At 37.2% G+C, this 18,783-nt stretch overlaps 2 protein-coding genes across 4 annotated transcripts in view; one reads left to right on the forward strand and one right to left on the reverse strand.

Moving 5' to 3' along the window:
- Positions 1 to 9,853, forward strand: part of nhsl3 (NHS like 3) — a 41,409-nt gene extending 31,556 nt beyond the window's left edge. For all 3 annotated transcript variants that reach the window (XM_060896924.1, XM_060896923.1, XM_060896925.1), the window contains 6 exons: positions 3,803 to 3,958; positions 4,090 to 4,130; positions 4,237 to 4,369; positions 4,630 to 4,737; positions 4,853 to 8,290; positions 8,398 to 9,853. In XM_060896924.1, coding sequence (XP_060752907.1) covers positions 3,803 to 3,958; positions 4,090 to 4,130; positions 4,237 to 4,369; positions 4,630 to 4,737; positions 4,853 to 8,290; positions 8,398 to 8,408 — 3,887 coding nt within the window. In that variant the 3' untranslated portion in view covers positions 8,409 to 9,853. The remainder of the gene's footprint in view (positions 1 to 3,802; positions 3,959 to 4,089; positions 4,131 to 4,236; positions 4,370 to 4,629; positions 4,738 to 4,852; positions 8,291 to 8,397) is intronic.
- Positions 9,854 to 11,134: 1,281 nt separating this feature from the next.
- yars1 (tyrosyl-tRNA synthetase 1) lies at positions 11,135 to 17,549 on the reverse strand. The gene is made up of 14 exons (XM_060896926.1): positions 17,474 to 17,549; positions 15,237 to 15,316; positions 14,906 to 15,052; positions 14,408 to 14,583; positions 13,999 to 14,128; positions 13,808 to 13,888; positions 13,603 to 13,695; positions 13,369 to 13,504; positions 13,186 to 13,271; positions 12,541 to 12,670; positions 12,316 to 12,416; positions 11,877 to 12,070; positions 11,646 to 11,787; positions 11,135 to 11,547 (listed from the first exon to the last, which is right to left on the reverse strand). The coding sequence occupies exons 2-14, from the start codon at positions 15,291 to 15,293 to the stop codon at positions 11,437 to 11,439; spliced, it is 1,584 nt and encodes a 527-aa protein (XP_060752909.1). The 5' UTR covers positions 15,294 to 15,316; positions 17,474 to 17,549; the 3' UTR covers positions 11,135 to 11,436.
- Between the last annotated feature and the right edge of the window lie 1,234 nt (positions 17,550 to 18,783).

An 18,783-nucleotide genomic window follows, 5' to 3' on the forward strand; every position in this document is an offset into this window, starting at 1 on the left:
GGCTGAGAGTACAAGCTTATATGTGTGTGTTATAGGCATCAGAGACAGATCAGAGGTTGGTTAAATGCTGCATTAGAGGTAAATAATCCTGCTCAGGATAAAAATCTAGACATAGCTCATCATGAACTAAACAACTGGTATGTCTGTGTTTGACATCAGTCTTTCAAAAGAAAAGTATTCATTTGAAATATATCCACACACAAAAGGCTTGAGGCCTGTCCTCCCAAATCAAAGAAGCCCACTCAAATTCCATCATATTCTCATAAACACTAGGAGAGAGAGAGCCTAGTGAAGCCTTGAAGGTCTGAAGTGTAGCACCACCTGGTGGACATCTTCTGGTAGTAGCAGACTTTGTTACTAGCAGACTTTTTAATGAGCTAAATGAAACCTTCAACAGTTATAAACTTTGCACACTTTGCATAAAGTGATGTAGAGTCTTGAAGTCAGTCTTGTCTTTTAAAAGGGCATTTTGACTTGATTGAAATGTATGATTTTGAAAACTAGTGCCTAAATTGGCTCATCTTGTACAATGTGAGAGAATAAAGGAAATTAAGGTATAAAAAAGGACTGCTTCAGATACCACAGCATGTGTGAAACAGATGCATGGCTGCCAGTGGAATTAACTCACTTCTCATTATTGACCGCAAACATTCCCAGAATCATTTATGACCCAAATTCAACAAATTTTTCATGCCAAAATACTCTGTACACAAAACATTGTATTTCACCAACTAAAGGTAAAATTCATTGAGTCCGGAAGTGTATGCACAATCAAGCACCACATGCAAAAAATCTATTTATATTACTTTAAGTGTTTATGGTCCATTAACTTTCAATTTTTTCATTTTTTTTTTTTTAATAATAGCATTCGGTGTGAGCCACAGCCAAAAGATTTAGCATAAAATAGCCCCCATGGGTCATTTGCAAAGACTGCTATGTAGACTTGGCTGAGTGTAGAAAGTTGGGGTCTTTTTGCTGGTCTCATAAGCATGCCCCACACCCTTTATCATGTGCCAGATGGTGGCTTTAGGATCTCCTGATAAATATTAATTTAGTTTGCAAGAAGGGACAACAGAAACAGGGGGCACACAATTTGCATTTGGTGTGTCCCGCCTTTAGTTTTCAAAAATAACGCCAACCATGTTTGCCCAAGTGTGTATCAATAATGCATACTCTATACCACAGGTGTTTATATAGTCAAGATTGCCTCAGCAGTGTGTCTTGCTGTATACAGTTTGCAGGAAGAATCTGAGTCACAGCTACAGAAAGAACTGCACTTACGCTTGGCAGATAACTGTCTGAGAACTATATAAGTATGGAGCAGAAATCAGAAACCACTGACCACACTGATGGCTAAAAGGACACTAGTTAAAGGAAGGAGTGAGGAGCAAGAAGTGTGAGATTAAAATGACAGGTGAAGCAGTGAAATCAACACATAGACAAAAAGGATTAACCCCCTGGACAAACCAAGAGTTGGCAACACACCAACCCAAATAACTCCTTTTGTATGTCTTTTTGAAATGGTGCCTCATTTCTAAGCCAAATCCATTTGAGTCCAAAACCAGTGCCAAAATCAGTGTCTGTGCAGCGAAGGAGACATTGGGAGGCTGGGTACATGGTCCAAAAGTGCATCCCTCCTGTTAGGCTAAAGTAAATCACAGCTGTACTACCTGCTAAGATGTATCATGAGGAAAATTACATTGAGTAATGGCTAACCACACTCTGGTGGTACCAGTAAAATGGCTCCTTTATGATTCCTTACTGGAGAAACAGTGGAGAATTGTCAGTATGGACTAATTTTTCAAGACCATCACTAATGAAAATGAATTATGTGTTTTTCACCTTTTTTGTGTAAATTTAAGTACAGTTAATATGGTAGGTCTGTGAAGTATTACTAAATAAAAGGGTTCACAGATTCTCTGGATAGTTTTAAATATGGTTTTCATTAAAATCCTCTATAGAACATGACCATTTTTTTGTAGAATTATACTGCATAGAAGTAATTGTTACGATAAAATTCAAAATCAAAGTAAAGAATTAAATATTTAGAGAATGTTAACAAAGTTTAATAGAAGCGCCACCCGTGGTGTTTAGAAGAAAGTAAAAGAGAATTTGGTTCTTTGTTGGGTAATGAGAGCCCAAGTTCGGTTAGAGAGATCAAAGAAGTAAAAGCAGCCAAACTCCTGAGTGGTCCAGGGGGGGGTTATGTGTGACAAAAGGAGGGGAGTTGTTTAGAGGAAAGAGGAAGGGCTGGGAGGGAGCTGGGACCAAGCAGCAGCTCATATTGTTTTCTCTCGATTTATCCTTCAACAGTCTGCCGCATATCAGCTATCTCGCAGCATCCTTTCTGTGGCATCTGCAGTTTGAACTTTGTCATGATGCTGAAAGCATCATTTAGCGTTAGATGGACCTTTATCTTTACTTCACTTTGGAATTCAGTTCAGTAATCAGTTTGTAGATTTTTGTCTCAAGGAAAGGATGGTGGTGTTTCTGGGTAAAACATTTCAATCACTTCTGTCAGTCTTCAAGAAGAAGGGTGAGTAGAAAAACACAGATTCTCATCATTTTATTTGAGGCAAAAAGGAGTCTAACTTAGATGTATTCCTAAAAACTTGTATTTACTAAATGCTTTACTTTTATCGTTCTATTCGTTTAAGTAAATCTGGACAACAACTAACTTTCCAAGTTGTAACCTACGTTAAAATTATTATAAGAGAAATGGTTGTGTGACTAAATTTTTTTAATACCGTCAATATCTTTAATCATATTTCATCATAATTCATTAGGAGGGAGGGGGATATAAGACCTTTGTTTTATTAGGAGTTGGATTAGGTTTGAGTTTGTATCCTTGGCACTGCAGTTGCACTCTGATCAGATGAATGGATTGTGAAAAGTTTATATCTTTAATATCTAATCATCTCTAATTTCTAATAATTTCTAATCATCTGTCAGATCTGTATTTTATCATAAGCCTGAGACAAAAGGATTGGAAGTAGGACATAGAGGATTGCACTTGTTATTCTCGAGTGTTGCTTTCCTTTTTCCGCATCTCCTGACCACTTAATGCTGATGGATTTGGAAGTATTTAGGAAGTTTTAATATAGTTAACAATTAACTTAATCTGCTTCATGTTGCTAGATGTGCCACATTAGTTTTTAAGCTCTGCATGGTATCAGAGTCACCGTCTTCACAGTTAAGTTACCTGACACCCCCATGGGGTAGCTGCTAATCTAGACACTTAATAGTTGATGCCTGGTAGGCGGAAAACTGAAATAAAAAGCCAAGGGGATTTCTTTTAAAGAAATCTCCCTTTTTAGACCAGAAGCCTTTCATCATGTTTGCATCCCAATGATTTCAGAAGAGCTACATTTTTGTTCTCAACCAGAGTTCAAGGTACTCAGGGGACATTAGGAAGCTGATAGGGGGACCAGTGGCTTCTAGTAAGAAGCTTCTTACTGTTTCTTAGACAGTTACAAAAGGTCAACTTGAAGTTTCATGTTTCTCACTATTGTCCATGTAACAGTCAACAACCAGTCAGGAATCATGGCACAGTGACCAGCAAAGGCCGGTATGCTACACTGATTAAAAATGAGGATGTCTATTTACTCTTCTAATATCCATGTTTAATTAAAGTTTTATTTGAATGTAGAATAAGCAGAACCTGCTTCTGAATCATTAAAGGCTCTGCAAGTGTCAGGCAGTCAGCTGTGCTTGTTCATATTTGAATAAAGTGAACAATCCCAGTGATATCTAACATAAGCTACCCTTTCTCTCTACTCTCTATCTATCTCCCCATCTCCAGCTGGACAAAAGCATGACGAGCAGTCGAAACTGGCAGTGCATTACACAGCCTCCCAACAATACCAGGAGAATGTGTTTATTGAAGGTAGCAGGCCAAAGTATCTGGAAGATCTGCACACTGAAGCCCAAAAAGGACTACTACAAGTACAACAAGAAGGTGAGAATGATATAGAACTCTAATAATTTAAATTCTTCATTTATTACATACAGTAATATTACATACAGTAATAGTAATAGCATATAAGTGAAGCCGAGTGCTGATGAGTGTTTTCCCAATTTCAAATACAGAGCATAACACTGCAAGGGACCTTGAGGATGATCAGCCTGTTGTGAGTTTTCTTTTCATCAAAAACAGAGCACAGATTTTATTAAATTATTTATTAAAAATATGACTTCATATAGCCTTACTGTTTTTTTTTTTGTGTGTGTGTGCAGTCCACAGAAACAGCACAAACAGAAAATGATGTCAACTGTGAAGAAAGTGCTAGACATCTGAGCTTTGACAGCACTGCTGACAATTCATCTGTTGTATCTGCAATGTCATCAAGACCTGTGCTAACACGCCAAGGTACATTCACTGCCTTAACTAGGAAATAAAACACAAAAAGACATGCAGATGTGTTAAAATAATCACTGATAGTTAGTATGATGCAGCCTGAGGCGAAAGAGAATGTTACCAAACCAAAGGTCATTTTGTGTCATTGCCGTGCTGTCGTATAAATATAAAACATAATTCTAAATTTAACAGTGGTGAAAATTGGAATAACAGAATTATTCTGTAAATTTCAATTTCATTAAATTTGTAAAAATATTCTATAAACTTCGTAGGTTCAACATTTAAGCCTCTGAACCCTGTGAAGAGGCTGGACAACCCCAGAAAAAGGAGCAGAAGAACGACAATTATGGGCATACCACAGCAGATTCAGAAAGAATTATGTATGTCATTTAATCACTGATTTAACTACTACTCCATATTGAAACAATATAATAGAAAATTATTATCAATTTTAAAAAATGCATGGTTATTATCAAGTTTTTTAACTTCTGACAGGTATGGGGAGGGTAGCTTTACTTCAGATCCAAAATGATGGAGGTGAAGATTCATCTGGTAGAGTCATAATCCCAAGAATTGATGGAGAGGTGCCTATAACAAATAATGAAGGGGCACGTGTACACCTACAGGATATTGAAACCCTTCAGGTTTCTAGAGATGATCAACTTCTCAGCCATCACATATATGCGGTGTACAGAGATGACTTCCTTCTTAACATTAAATCTGGAACACAAATGTCCCAGAGACCCAGGTCTCTTGCTGTACCTGGAATAACAACTTCCTCTGCCCTCTTGCAAGAACCACAAGGTCCTGTTATGTCTATCTCACCACAGGCTACATATTTATCCACTATAATTCCTAATGCAATCCTACCTTCTGCAATAGATGTGATAGAAATTGATAGAAGCTGCAACCGGCGGAGTGTACGTACAGTTAGCAAGAGCAGCTTAGCACCTGCAAGTCCAGCTTCTTCACGCTCAGGAGGAGGTACTCATGATGAACCAAATTCCACCAGCTCTAAATGGAGCCATTCACAATCTTCTGAGACTATTGTCTCGCAGCCTTCCACCACCTCTTTTAAAGGAAGCATTCCGTCTTCACATGAGGAACAAATGAGTCTGAAGAGCTCAATAAGTTGTGATGTTGCGGAAACTGCCCAAAACAGTCGATTGTGTTCTCGTAACCTATCAGTAATGAAGGCTAAATTACCACCAGCACCACCAAGGAGAACATACTCTTTACACCATGAAAAACTTAAACAAGGCCCAAGGCAACTGGCAAGCACTAAAGATTTGAAATACCTAGATTCCAATGGCAGGCAACCAGATGTAGCTCTTAGTAAAAAAGAAGATGCTACATCATCCTACACTGAAACTATCTCTACCCAGTCTCCAGTGTCACCATTTTATGATGACTCTAACTTTTCTGTGACTGTCAGTCCACAGAAACCTCTTCAAGACCCTACCAAAGATCAATCTGAATCAAATAACTCATCCCCACAAGATATATTTGAAAGAACTCTATCGCCTTCAAGTGGATATTCAAGTCAAAGTGGGACACCCACTCATTATTCTAAAGATATTTGTCCTAGCTCTCCAAGAAAGCAGAAGCTGAAGCCTCCAAAGCCAGAGAGGACAGGAACACGGATTTCTCCTGCAGTTTCAGTCTCCTCATCCTTGGTTTCCCTGTCATCAAATGTATCAGATTCAGCCAATCAGCTTACACATACCCACAGTACTCAATCACAGCCACCAAAGATCTCTCCTGCTGTAACAACGATAAAAAACTTAGTGACTCCACCACCTTCAGCAACCCTCAGGGACTTGTTTAACATTCCTCCTCCTCCAAAGGTAAAAGCGCCTTGTCCCCCACCCCCTGAAACCTGGGTTCACAATGAATGCACAACTAAACTTTTATGTGGTCCGAGTACAAGTGCCCACAGGATACAAGAGCTTCAAAAAAATGATCACACAGACATTTTAATCATGAAAAATCAGGACACAATAGATACCACTATCCAATATTGTGGTCAAAGAAAAATATCGGTAGAAACTGAAACAAATGGAACCCATTCAGAGAATAAATCAGCCACGAATGAGCACATTTTAGTACAAGAACAGGTTATTCTGGATAAAAAGGAACAAGTGGGTCATGTTATGCACAAAAGAATGCATGAAAATTCAGAAGAGCTAAAAATTAAGCAAGAAGATTCAGTAAATTCCAAGAAATTGCAATCAGAAGAAAAAATGAATCAAATATTGATGTTAAAAGAGCACTTTGTCATTGAGTCATGTAATGTTAGTACTGTTATTTTGCCAGAGAATGACTTTTCAACCCCAGAGATAGAGAAAACAGCAGACCAGAATTTTGTTAAACATTCTACTGATAAAGAGATCCTCAATCACAGAACAACAAAAAGTCTAAGTGTTGAAGGTCCTAGAGACATTGGTATTGCTCCATCTCCCTCTCCACCTCCTGAACATTCTCCTCCACCACCACCCACTGGGTCTGAAATGTCTTCAGTATGCTCAGTGTCTGTACTATTACAGGAGGAAGAAGTACAGCCTGAAATTGAAAAAGAACTACCCACTGTAGAGCCTTCCTGGCCTCCACCACCACCACCTATGGACGACTCATCTGACTTAGTAATTGGACAGGATGAAATAGACTTCCCTCCACCTCCACCACCAGACATGCAAGAAACATTTATTGTCATATCTGAGAATTACAAGGTAGAATTATCAGGACAGGGAGACAGTGCGCCTTCTGAGGAGTCAGCTGATTTGTCAGACATAACCATTCACACTGAGCAAAATCCAGATCCAAAAATTATTCAGAGCACAACATTAGTGGAGAAAATATTACATGAACCTCCACTAACTGATAGCATTCCAAATGTGTCAGAGAACAAACTGTTTGATCAAACACATGCTAAACCACAATCTTTCGAGAATGTTTCACAAAGTTACATTGATCTAGTTGGTGCAGAAACTCTTGTATCTTCAGAAAGTTATTTGAAATCTTCCAAATCACAGGATATACCTTTACATTCTCTGCCTCAAGAAACCCCCCTTCCACCTCAACATGATCCACTCGCTACTGATTTAAAAATTACACCTTCCGTTCCAGTGGAAGATCAGTCCACAGTTAATTTCAAAAGACAACCAAGTTTAATAAGTAAAGACAGCAGATGCAAAGGACTTTCTTCCACACAGAAATGTGCACCTATTCCTAAAGAGGATGCAAACATTCCCCTTGTCACACCTTCTCTACTTCAAATGGTTCGTTTACGGACTGTAAATGTTGAAGACCAAGAAGACCTATCACAAAAAGTTACAGAGACCAAAACAGACCAAGATCTGTTTGTGTCTAGTCAAGTAACTCCACAAAAACCTATTCGCAAATCCTGCATAAAATCCATGGAGTCTCCTGTGAAGGCATCTCAAGCTCCTTCCATGCGCCTTCAGGAGGCTATACGCATGAAGACAGCAGCCATGTCTTCTAGTGGCTTCCCAGCAAGGCCCAGTCTACGTTTGCCAACCCCCACTGCAAACAGTAATGATGTGCCTGTACCGTCCCCTAAGACACTTGATGATTGTAAGTCCCCTGCCTCTACAGCCAGCTTCATTTTCTCCAAAAGCACAAAGAAAGTTGTTATTGAAACAGCCATATCTCCAGAGGCCCAGGCCAGCCTGAAGCAGAGCCTTGCAGCAGAGCTTATGCAAATTTCTGATCAGCAGAATTCAACAGTTCCAAATTGCATAAAGAAGCATCACAAGGTTCCACCACCTGTTGCAAAGAAACCAGTATATGCAACAAATCCATCAGAAAAAGTCGGAACTGTCACAAAGCTTACAACTATCGGCTCTTCAAGTAAACAAAATAACGGAGTAGCAAATAATCAATCTGCTGGCCAGCAAGTTCCCTCCACCACAGGTAGGAAATACATATATAATCTTTAAAATAAATAAATGATATCATATACATATTGTATGATTGTATGATTTTTGATGTGTTTTACACTATATACATTTCTTTTTCAGGTAAAGAATAAACTACAAGGTTTCTTGCATAATGCTTTGGGAGAAATGTTCAACACAAGGAAAAGGAAGTTAGCAAAGACAATGTGTAGCAATTGTGGACAATGTCACTGTTCTATTGTAAAAGCCTTAGCCTGAACATGGCCTTCATATTTAAGCAAAAAAAAAAAATGGATTTGGTACCAATTCTTTTGATATAATAGCTTTACTGTAGCTTTGGCATATTTTTCTACACAATACAACTTGTCTCTTTTGGCAAATTATAAATCACCTTATATTATTAGGGGTGGTTGCGCAGTTAGATCTTGTAAATTCCTAAGTTTATTATTTAACTCCAATGTTAATCTATCATATATTGGTTATAATGGGTAGTAGGCACTGCTGATCAAAGACCTCTTTCCCAACACAATTATGCATTCTATGCTCATTATTACATTTTATATCCTCTATTTACACTACATAACCAAAGGTTTGCTGACTCCTGATCATCACACCCATATGAAAATTGTATTGCAGACAATTTGAACTTTGTATTTCTTTGCTCTTATAATAAACTTTACTTTTTTGAAAAGGTCTTCCATTAGATCTTGAAACATTTACCAATTCAGCCACAAGAGCATTAGCGTTAGGCCTGCGGTGTAGTCTGCATTCTATTTAATCACAAAGGTGTTCTGCAGGGATGAGGTCTGGGCTCGGTGCAGGACACTTGACTTCTTTAAATTTTATAGACCATTCTTTGTGGACCTCACTTTGTGCACAGGTGCATTGTCAGGCTGTTACATGTTTGGGGCTCTTTGTTAATTGTAATGCTACAACATATTAAGATATTCTATACATTTGTTTGCTTCCAGATTTGTGGCAACAGCAAGCGCATGTGGGAGTGATGGTCAAATGTGAACAATCTTTAGGCCATATTGTGTATATGGAAGAGGCTAATGCTATGATTAATACATTTTGAGTGCGTCTTATAGAATTGGCCACCTGCATCTTTATAATTGTATATAATATGTTACACATGCTTAAGGAAATCACAGTATACACTGAATGTGCTTGACAGGTGTGTTTAATGTTTATTACATTAAAAATGACTTTTTATTATTATTTCTAGAAAAAGCACTTTGCAAGCTACATATGCTGAACTATTTCTAATGAAATGACCAAGACAGTAACATCTGCTTCTTAACTAATGTCAATTACAAATAGTATTGATACTTTGAGAAAAAAGGTGCATTAAAATATTTGGATATTTTGGGTTTACAACCTATATCATGAATTCTGAGTCTGGCAGTCATGAGTCCTGGCATTGTGGAACCTTTTTTTTTAAGGTTTCTTTTAAAACTAGTAAATTATACCACTGAGTATTTTCCAGTATTCTCAATTATATGCAATGTATTTTCTCTACTCAAGTAAAAATATCATTTCATATTCTATAAATCTGGTCTGAATATATCCATTGATGTTTTTTATGCTCAACTGGTCTTTGTCTGTTGCTTTAGTATTACTTATAATTTTATATTTTCCTCCTTGTTTATCTCATACTCCTTAAATACGTTTTTAGTAGCGATAACATCAAGGTTCAAAATCACAGACATCATAAATGGCAAGTTCTCCAGAACAAAAACAATGTAAAAAGAGTGAAACAATTTTTGCTTTCTTTAAGGTTGTAAATCTGTCCAAACAAAATTACTAGTGTAATTCATTTGTGTGTATATCATATACATAACTTAATGAATGGCTGGAATTATGGTCTTTTTATTCTTTAAAAGGTAAAAATCAAGTTTATTAGACATAATCAAGTATTTTACAAAATTTGTTGTTTGCACCTTCTATAGCTTTCAGAATTGCATCAGATAATCTGTTCATCATAGGATGGCTGCATTGTGCAGAAATATTGCACTGAGTAGAAATAACTGAATAACTATTATGAATAATTATGCAGTTGCTGCAAGTTAAAGTAAGCATGGTTAAAACCTGGCCACTAAAGCACTGAACGCTCACTGTCGTATTCCTAAAGCCATTCATTGGTGCCATGCAATGTGCTATTCATATTATGTTTGAAGTGAGCCTTCAAGTGTAAGTAACATTGGTAAGAGACACAATCTTCACTGGGTATGAGGCTTCCTGACAAATACAAAGAAATCCATTACAACAGCACCACAAAAAACACCATTAGGCTTAATCTTTACCCTTTTACACCAAAAAGGTACACCGCTTTGTTTTTAAATTTCAGTGGTCCACTATTGATGCTCTTATAACACTCTGTAGGCTGCTGTAACCCATTCAAAGCAAAGTGCATAATCTATAAGGTGTGTTCTGAGATGACCTGCTTTATACCAGCCTTCAGTTCTAATGTGATTTGTAGTTCTCTGGCTATTTGTTTGCTTACATAACTCTTGATATTTCCATTTAACACATTAGCTTTTGTCTACAGGATCAGCAGACAATGGTGTTTTTTATTTTACACCCAAGTCTCTGTAAACCCTTGGTGAGGTTCATTTAGTAAACATTTCCAAAAGATGCATATGCTTAAATGAACATTTAAAAAATATTTTTAAAAAGTTTTCTAATAAAGGAACATGCATGCAGTAAGTGATATTCTAAAAAGTGTTTAATTTGGTTTCAAAACATGAGGGGATGCATTTGCACCTATTAGAAAGGAGCAGGAATTTTCTAACTCATTCATTTCAATCATCAAACTTCAACTATTAACCATTCTGAACAAAAATGAGAAAGAAAATCATTTCTTAATTTTACATATTTATTTCGTATGGGTCTGGTTAATAATATTGATTTTGTACAATAAATTCAGTACATAATGCTTCTGTTTCCATCTATTTTAACATCCTCATATCTTCCTTTATACACTGATGTAAATTAAGGTGATCTATGACACAATGTCTCTTCTTTGTCATGACGGGTAACAGATTACAGTTTTGGAGTGATCTTCAGATCAAGTGCTCTTAGGCTGTTAACAGTATATAATGGATGAATGAAGCTCCATGAAGACACTTTGATGAGTTTTGAGAAGAGAGGAAAGAATATTTAACAAATGCTGCCACCCTTCAATGATTTACAGGTGATTTTTCCTAGTTTGGTCATCAAATCCTTCATGTTCCACTGAGCTATCAACTCATCTGAGATCTTCATGTCCACCTGAGGAGATATAGACAGACGTAGATGTAAAACTCAGTAACCTGCGCACCATCCTCAATCCCATCTCATAGTTTGTTTCAAATTTCACTTTCACATACCTGAATCTTCTCAAAAACCTTCTTCTTGGGCTTGAGTTCATCATCCGGTGTTCCTGATGTATATCCATCGACAAAGACACGATCTCCTGGTGCTGATCCTTCAGGTGGATCCAAAGGCTCTACTCTTTTGGTCTCACCTTCACTATTATTTACAACAAACAAATACCTTCTCAGCATGCAATACTTTATACATTGAAAGCTTGTGTTAAACTGGATATCAGGAATACTAACACTGAAGCACAGAGCAGCATAGCCTGAGACTCGATCCCACGCATCTTCTGAGGTTTCAAATTGCATAACAATACCACAAGTCGGTCCTGAAGCTCCTCCTGGGAAACGTAGGCCACCAGTCCACTCACGACAGTCCGAGGCTGCTCTTCTCCGACATCAATCTTCTCCAAATAAAGGGCGTCTGCATCTGGGTGCTGTGGAGTGTAGGATAAGAATTAAAAAGCATGTAAGCACAATAAAGTACTAAACTACATTGTTAACTACACTAGAACTAAACTACATTGAAGTCAAGTCATTTGCTGTCAATATTGTGCTTCACAATCAATGCTCAGTATTCAGTTAAAGCTCTAGTAGAAATGTCAACAATTGTAGTACAATTACTGTGATTAACAGTCTTAAATGAAACATCATAAATTGCTAAATAGTAGATAGGACATACCTTCTCTACACTGACAATTTTGCCCACTCTGAGGTCCAGTCTGGATGGGATGATCTCATCCTCATCATCTGTCTTTTTGGGGTTCACTTTTACTGCAGCCTCTTTAAAACAGTTACAAACTCTCTATCAGGCTGAATGAAAGCACCTTCCTCACAATAAACACTATCCACAGATACTAACCCTAACCACAGAGTGTTTACTAAACGTTTGTTGGCTTGAACTTACTGTTTTTTGAGGGATAGGCTGAACTGCTCAATTTCTTCAACGCTGGTGTCTCAAACTTTTTCCTGATGGGATCCAGAAGTTTGTTCAGGGACACTTCAACTGACGCCTTTAAATCACCTGGATGGATTTTCTATGGAACAAATGTTCAAAGAGTGTAAGTACAGAAGTAAAGCACAATATGCAGTCATCTTGCGATTAAAGATAACGTAGAAAATGAAAATGGAAAAATAGAAAATGATCTTTTTTTTTTCTTGAGAGTATAAATCTTCAAAACTCACTAAAGGTGCCCAACGATTTGGTAACATATTTGATTTTTCATTTGTGCTACATGAAAAAGTTCATCAGAAGAGGAGACAAACTACAGATACACAGTTGCCAATAAACCTAAAAGAGTACGGTAAAATGTGGTAACTAATATAATATCTAATAATATATTACCTATATTATCACATTTTTTCCTGGTCCTTTGGGTTTCTGAGAAAATTACACACTGGAGCTTTTACATGCCTTTTGGGCCTAGTAATAAAATGATCATTTATTCCTGAGTATGTCTGTATGCTGTCCTCTCAAAAACAGCTACAAAACCTTCATCTCTCATTCTATTAAACATACCAAGCAGAAAAATACCATACGAACTCCACGTACCTCCTCAGCAAAATCTTTCTCTACTTCCTCATACGATTTGTAAACTTTGTCTCCGCCCCATTTAGGATCTCTTTTAATCACAAATTCTAGTAAAGAGAAAAGATAACCATTTTTAAACCATCTTTCTGAAAAATGAATAGTTAAGATTGAATGAATGAATGAAAATGTTGTGACTTTGCTCACCAGAATGCAGTGGGAAGAGGACATGCTTGACAAAGGAAAGGACTCCATTGTTTTGGATGTTGCCAGGCTCACAGAAGGCCTTCTTCAGTTTCTTCTTTACATCTTCTTTTTTGTCAAGGAGATCTATCTTGGATTCCTGAAATTGTCAAATCACAAGTATTAATAAGAAATAGCAACAGTAAAAAAAGGTCACGGGTCAAGGTATGGCTTTAGTTATACAGATCTGTTCTTTACCTCTTCAGAGGAGCTCATCTTGCCTCCTGTAAGGCCGGGCACCATGGGGTTCATCATGTGGATCCTTTTAGCATAACCTAGAGATGGCAGGTACTGCAGGAACAGAGGACAATTGGAAATCATTGTGGACATGTTACAATCACAAAGTGAATTTGTTGTGAAAGATAGCTGTGTCCTTAATAATACATTTCCTACAAATTCACACCTTTTCAGCCAAAGTGAAGATCTTCCTCTGGTCCACTCCACCAAACTGAGCATCCACCTTTAAGTACTCCTCATCCAGTGCCTAAACACCAATATACCAATAAACGACGACCTCAGGATTCAAATCCAACAGAGTTTGTGAAGAAAAGTGTACAAGCTTTACATGTACAGTAGCTGAATGAAGTGAAGCACCTGTAATCCGGGGTAGAGCAGGCCGCTCAGGAGAGGATGCTCCACCTGCTTCACGACTTCAGCCCCAGCCTTCTTTGCGTCATGCTCAGTCACCATGGACGACAGCCGGTACACATCTAGTGTGTAGTCCCTGAAGACAGCGGAAATAACAGTGTAGGAGGCAAGAAAGGATGAAAATATATACTTACTTACTTAGTCTAGTGTAGGCTTCATCAATCCTATCTAAGCATCAATACAGGCAAACAGATGCTGCAAGTGATTCCAAAGCTATATACTGTATGTAGTATATTTCATTTAAATGAATATGTATCCCTAATAAACAAGACAGAGGGAACAGTGGCAAGGAAAACCTCCCTGATGTCATGCCATAGTCATAGTGTATAATGAGCAGAAGACCGCAGTCTCTCACCTGCTCAGCTGGTAGTCTGTGCCTTTGATAAACTTTAGTTTATCCAGAGGGACATTGATACTCTCCAACATGGCCTTAATGACCTGCTCGTAGTATTGAACTCGGAGCTCAAGCAGCTCCCAAGGTGCCTTCATGTTGTCCAAGTAGGCATGAAGGTCAGCAAAAAGGATGGTTACCTACCAAACACAAATGAGTGATAAAGTGTTTCCACATTAATAATACACAATCTGGACATTGCTGACTTAACACATTAGATTCCAGAATAAACTCATTAATACGTTCTTATCTCAGTAGACATGAAAAGGGAGATTAGAGTCTGCTGAATTAGCCTCAAAGATTTATTTATAGATCATTTTACAATTGTATATGTCTGCTGAGCCTCAGCCATAACTCACTGGCTGACTGATGCTTAAAGTAGGTATTATTAGTGTGGCTGCTGAAACTATAAACACATTTATAAAGTAAAAACTCCAAAGAAAATATTACCACATAACCCACCTCACAGCCAGCCTTCAGGAAGTCTGCGATCTTAGACATGGGGACAAAGTATGCTACATGAGGCTTGCCTGTGGTTGCTGTGCCCCAGTACACCTTTAATTCTCTTTCCTTAAGAACTGCCTTCAGCTTCTCCTCCCCAAGAACCTCCTATAAGATCAGATATAAGATACACATATGGAATAGACATGCAACAGTATATATAACATCCTGCAAGCAAGATGTCTCTTGTGTCCTTTGTGTGTTCGGACATAAGACAAATAACTTTGTGTAAAATGATCGTATTTCTTAAACAGCACCATTGTGGATTCAGACAATAATTTGCTTTGTTCACCTGAAGGTTCCGAGTGATGAGGTTAAACTTCTCATCAGGACTCAGCTCTTCGCCCATGGTGCCCTGCCTGCCTCTACTCACTGTAATATACAGAAAATCAAATATCATTACTTAAATAGGAAATCAAATATAATTTATTCTTTCATAAATGTGGCTTTGTTTAAACCAAATGCCCTTTATGGTTGAGTTTGGTTTATACTCCTATGTCCAGATTTGGTCACTCTCTTTATACAGTGTCTATAGTTGTGTACATTCTGTATGTATACAGTGTGTGTGCAGTGTATACATACAGAATGTACACAACTATAGAAAATAAATCACAATGATGTGTGTAAAATACAAAATAATAAAAGGTGAGAATAAATTAATATGTGACTGTGCAGTTACATGCGATAATGTACATGTAACTGTAAAGAATAAATCACAGTGATTTTATACTCTCTTTATATCTCAGAGTGTTGTGTAGTTTTTGAACAGCAGCTCTGACTTTAAAAAATATCATTTATAAAGGTTATTGTTTTAATAAATGATTCACAGGAACTTGTACTGTATGTCAGATGTTATGACATGAAGATTAGTAAATTCTTGCAAATGCTCCCATAACCTATTAACTGAGATGGCTCGGCTAATAAGTGAACACTTTATGATGTTGGTGTTTGATTCCTGAATCACCAGGAAAATAGATTTTTTTAGTTTTCTAGGAATTATTTATTTCTGGAAATCAATATTCAACATCCAATTCTAAAAGCCCTTGCTAATGTTGGTTGAGAGAATGTTCCCATAATATTTCATTCTAAAATATAGTTATAAATATACATTGATGTCTGTAATAAAGTATACTGGATTGTATTGTTGAACTATAACTATTATACCACCTTCCAGTTGTTTGAAGAGGTTTATCTGAATTGGTCATCTGTACATGGCAGGGTTAGATTGTTAAACAAACAAACAAACAAACAACAACAAAACAAATTCATCTGTCATGTAACCTCGAGGAAAACATTGTAATTATAAGCTCCCAGAACCTGACAAAAACAGCACTGATTTTATGAACCAAAACAAAACATTCACATAATGTTATGCAGTGGTTCTGATCAAAACATTAACCATCAGACAGCTAGAATCAGAATAAAACACCGGTATGTGCGGTTCCAGGAAAATAATCATAATAAACCCAGTCGTGATTTATTCTATACTTCATTTTTAATGTGATTTTATTGAAACTGCTTTCAATAAAGGGATTTTTTGTGGTTTTTAAGGTATGTACCATAAGGTATGACTCTGATTTCAATTTAAAGACTGTATTAAAAATATATTTCCTTGTTTCCTGAGAGTTTAAAGTCAGAGTTCGAGTCGATCAAATGAAATAACATTAAATAAAATGATTAATCCCAAACGCTTCTCTACTTCCTAAATAATTCAATTCAATTCAAATTTATTTGTATAGCGCTTTTTACAATTGACATTGTCTCAAAAGGTTATTATAAAGAATAATATAAAGATTAATACAAAATACAATACAAAAATTCAAGATTAATATTAGATCTATTTAAATGTGTTTGTATTTATCCCTAATGAACAAGTCTGAGGTGACTCAGGTGACTGTGGTGAGGAAAAACTCCCTTGAATGGTAAAGGAAACCTTGAGAGGAACCAGACTCAAAGGGGAACCTCATCCTCATATGGGTGACACTGTAGGGTGTGATTATAAATATACAGTCTAATAAACGTTGTATTGATGGAGTCGGCGTCTCCGCTTTAGTATAGCAGAGTCTAACTGGAGCTGGAACATCTCTAGATGCCTCACAGAGTCACAGAGTCAGCCTCATCTCAGTGGAGGTCCAACATCTTCAGCATTACATTACATTACATTACATTACATTACATTACATTACTAGTGCACTACATAGGGGTTTAAAACACTACATGACCAACAGGCAGATTTGGTATTCAGCCTCTATTCATTCTCTATCGCATGCCTGATGTATTGCATTTATCTACATCGCACTTATTTTACAATAAATATAATGCATGGTTTAAAAAACCCACAGAAATCAGATTTAAACCTCCTGAGCCTTCAGTCAGTTAGCATACGTTAGCTTAGCACAAAGCTACGAGTAAGCCTCTACACTATTTAGCTTTATATGTATATTTTAAATGATTAACCCAATATATATTTAATAAAATAGAATGATATGCTGCTATATAATATACAGATAAGAGAAGAATACATCGCACCTGAACCCTCCTGGTGTGGAAAAACGTGTAGTTAAGCCGGTGACACGTCTTTCCGGGTGTAAGGCTTCTTTTTCAAAATAAAGGTACTTATTACCACACAATATGTATAATAATAATAAATTAATAATATAACTAGTATAATATAAAATAATAATAACTGTTAATTAAGTAATTTAATAATTAAACAAATTTAAAGTCTTAAAATAATAATAAAACTAAATGCATTTTATATCTAGATGAGTTTATATTTATTTTGAACCCATGATTTGAAATAATGACATTGTTGCATCAGCGCTGTATAATCAATTGTCGAGCCAGGATGGGTCAGGATGACCAATCGATGTCGTCGATGTAATCGGCAGTTGCTATGCTTCAGCCACAAGATGGACCCCAAAGGTTATTTTATTAATGTGTTTAATCACTGTATATTTACACGTTTGACTTTTTATTTATATTTTTTAATCATTTGGCAGTATTAGCTTGGAAATATTCAATGACTGTCTACTGATTCTACTTTGAGTTTTCTGCACATGGGTTGGGGTTGAATTAAACATGGGTTTGGGTTGAATCACACATGGGTTTGGGTTGAATCACACATGGGTTTGGGTTGAATCACACATGGGTTTGGGTTGAATCACACATTGGTTTGGGTGGAATCACACATGGGTTTGGGTTGAATCACACATGGGTATGGGTTGAATCACACATGGGTTTGGGTTGAATCACACATGGGTTGGGGTTGAATCACACATGGGTTTGGGTTGAATCACACATGGGTTTGGGTTGAATCACACATGGGTTTGGGTTGAATCACACATGGGTTGGGGTTGAATCACACATGGGTTTGGGTTGAATCACACATGGGTTTGGGTTGAATTACACATGGGTTTAGGTTGAATCACACATGGGTATGGGTTGAATCACACATGGGTTGGGGTTGAATCACACATGGGTTGGGGTTGAATTAAACATGGGTTTGGGTTGAATCACACATGGGTTGGGGTTGAAACACACATGGGTTTGGGTTGAAACACACATGGGTTTGGGTTGAAACACACGTGTTTGGGTTGAAACACACATGGGTTTGGGTTGAATCACACATGGGTTTGGGTTGAAACACACGTGGGTTTGGGTTGAATCACACATGGGTTGGGGTTGAATCACACATGGGTTTGGGTTGAAACACACGTGGGTTTGGGTTGAATCACACATGGGTTGGGGTTGAATCACACATGGGTTTGGGTTGAACACATGAGTTTAGGTTGAACACACATGGGTTTGGGTTGAAACACACGTGCGTTTGGGTTGAA

The sequence above is a fragment of the Tachysurus vachellii genome, chromosome 21 (assembly GCF_030014155.1).
Source record: "Tachysurus vachellii isolate PV-2020 chromosome 21, HZAU_Pvac_v1, whole genome shotgun sequence".
NCBI lineage: Eukaryota > Metazoa > Chordata > Actinopteri > Siluriformes > Bagridae > Tachysurus > Tachysurus vachellii.

Excerpts from the sequence above, each read along its gene's own strand:
- yars1 (XM_060896926.1), bottom strand. The coding sequence starts at position 15,293 with ATGGGCGAAGAGCTGAGTCCTGATGAGAAGTTTAACCTCATCACTCGG. Across the intron at positions 15,053-15,236 it reads TCATCACTCGGAACCTTCAG|GAGGTTCTTGGGGAGGAGAA; the intron begins GTGAACAAAGCA and ends CTGATCTTATAG. Across the intron at positions 11,548-11,645 it reads AGGTTTTTGAGAAGATTCAG|GTGGACATGAAGATCTCAGA; the intron begins GTATGTGAAAGT and ends ATATCTCCTCAG.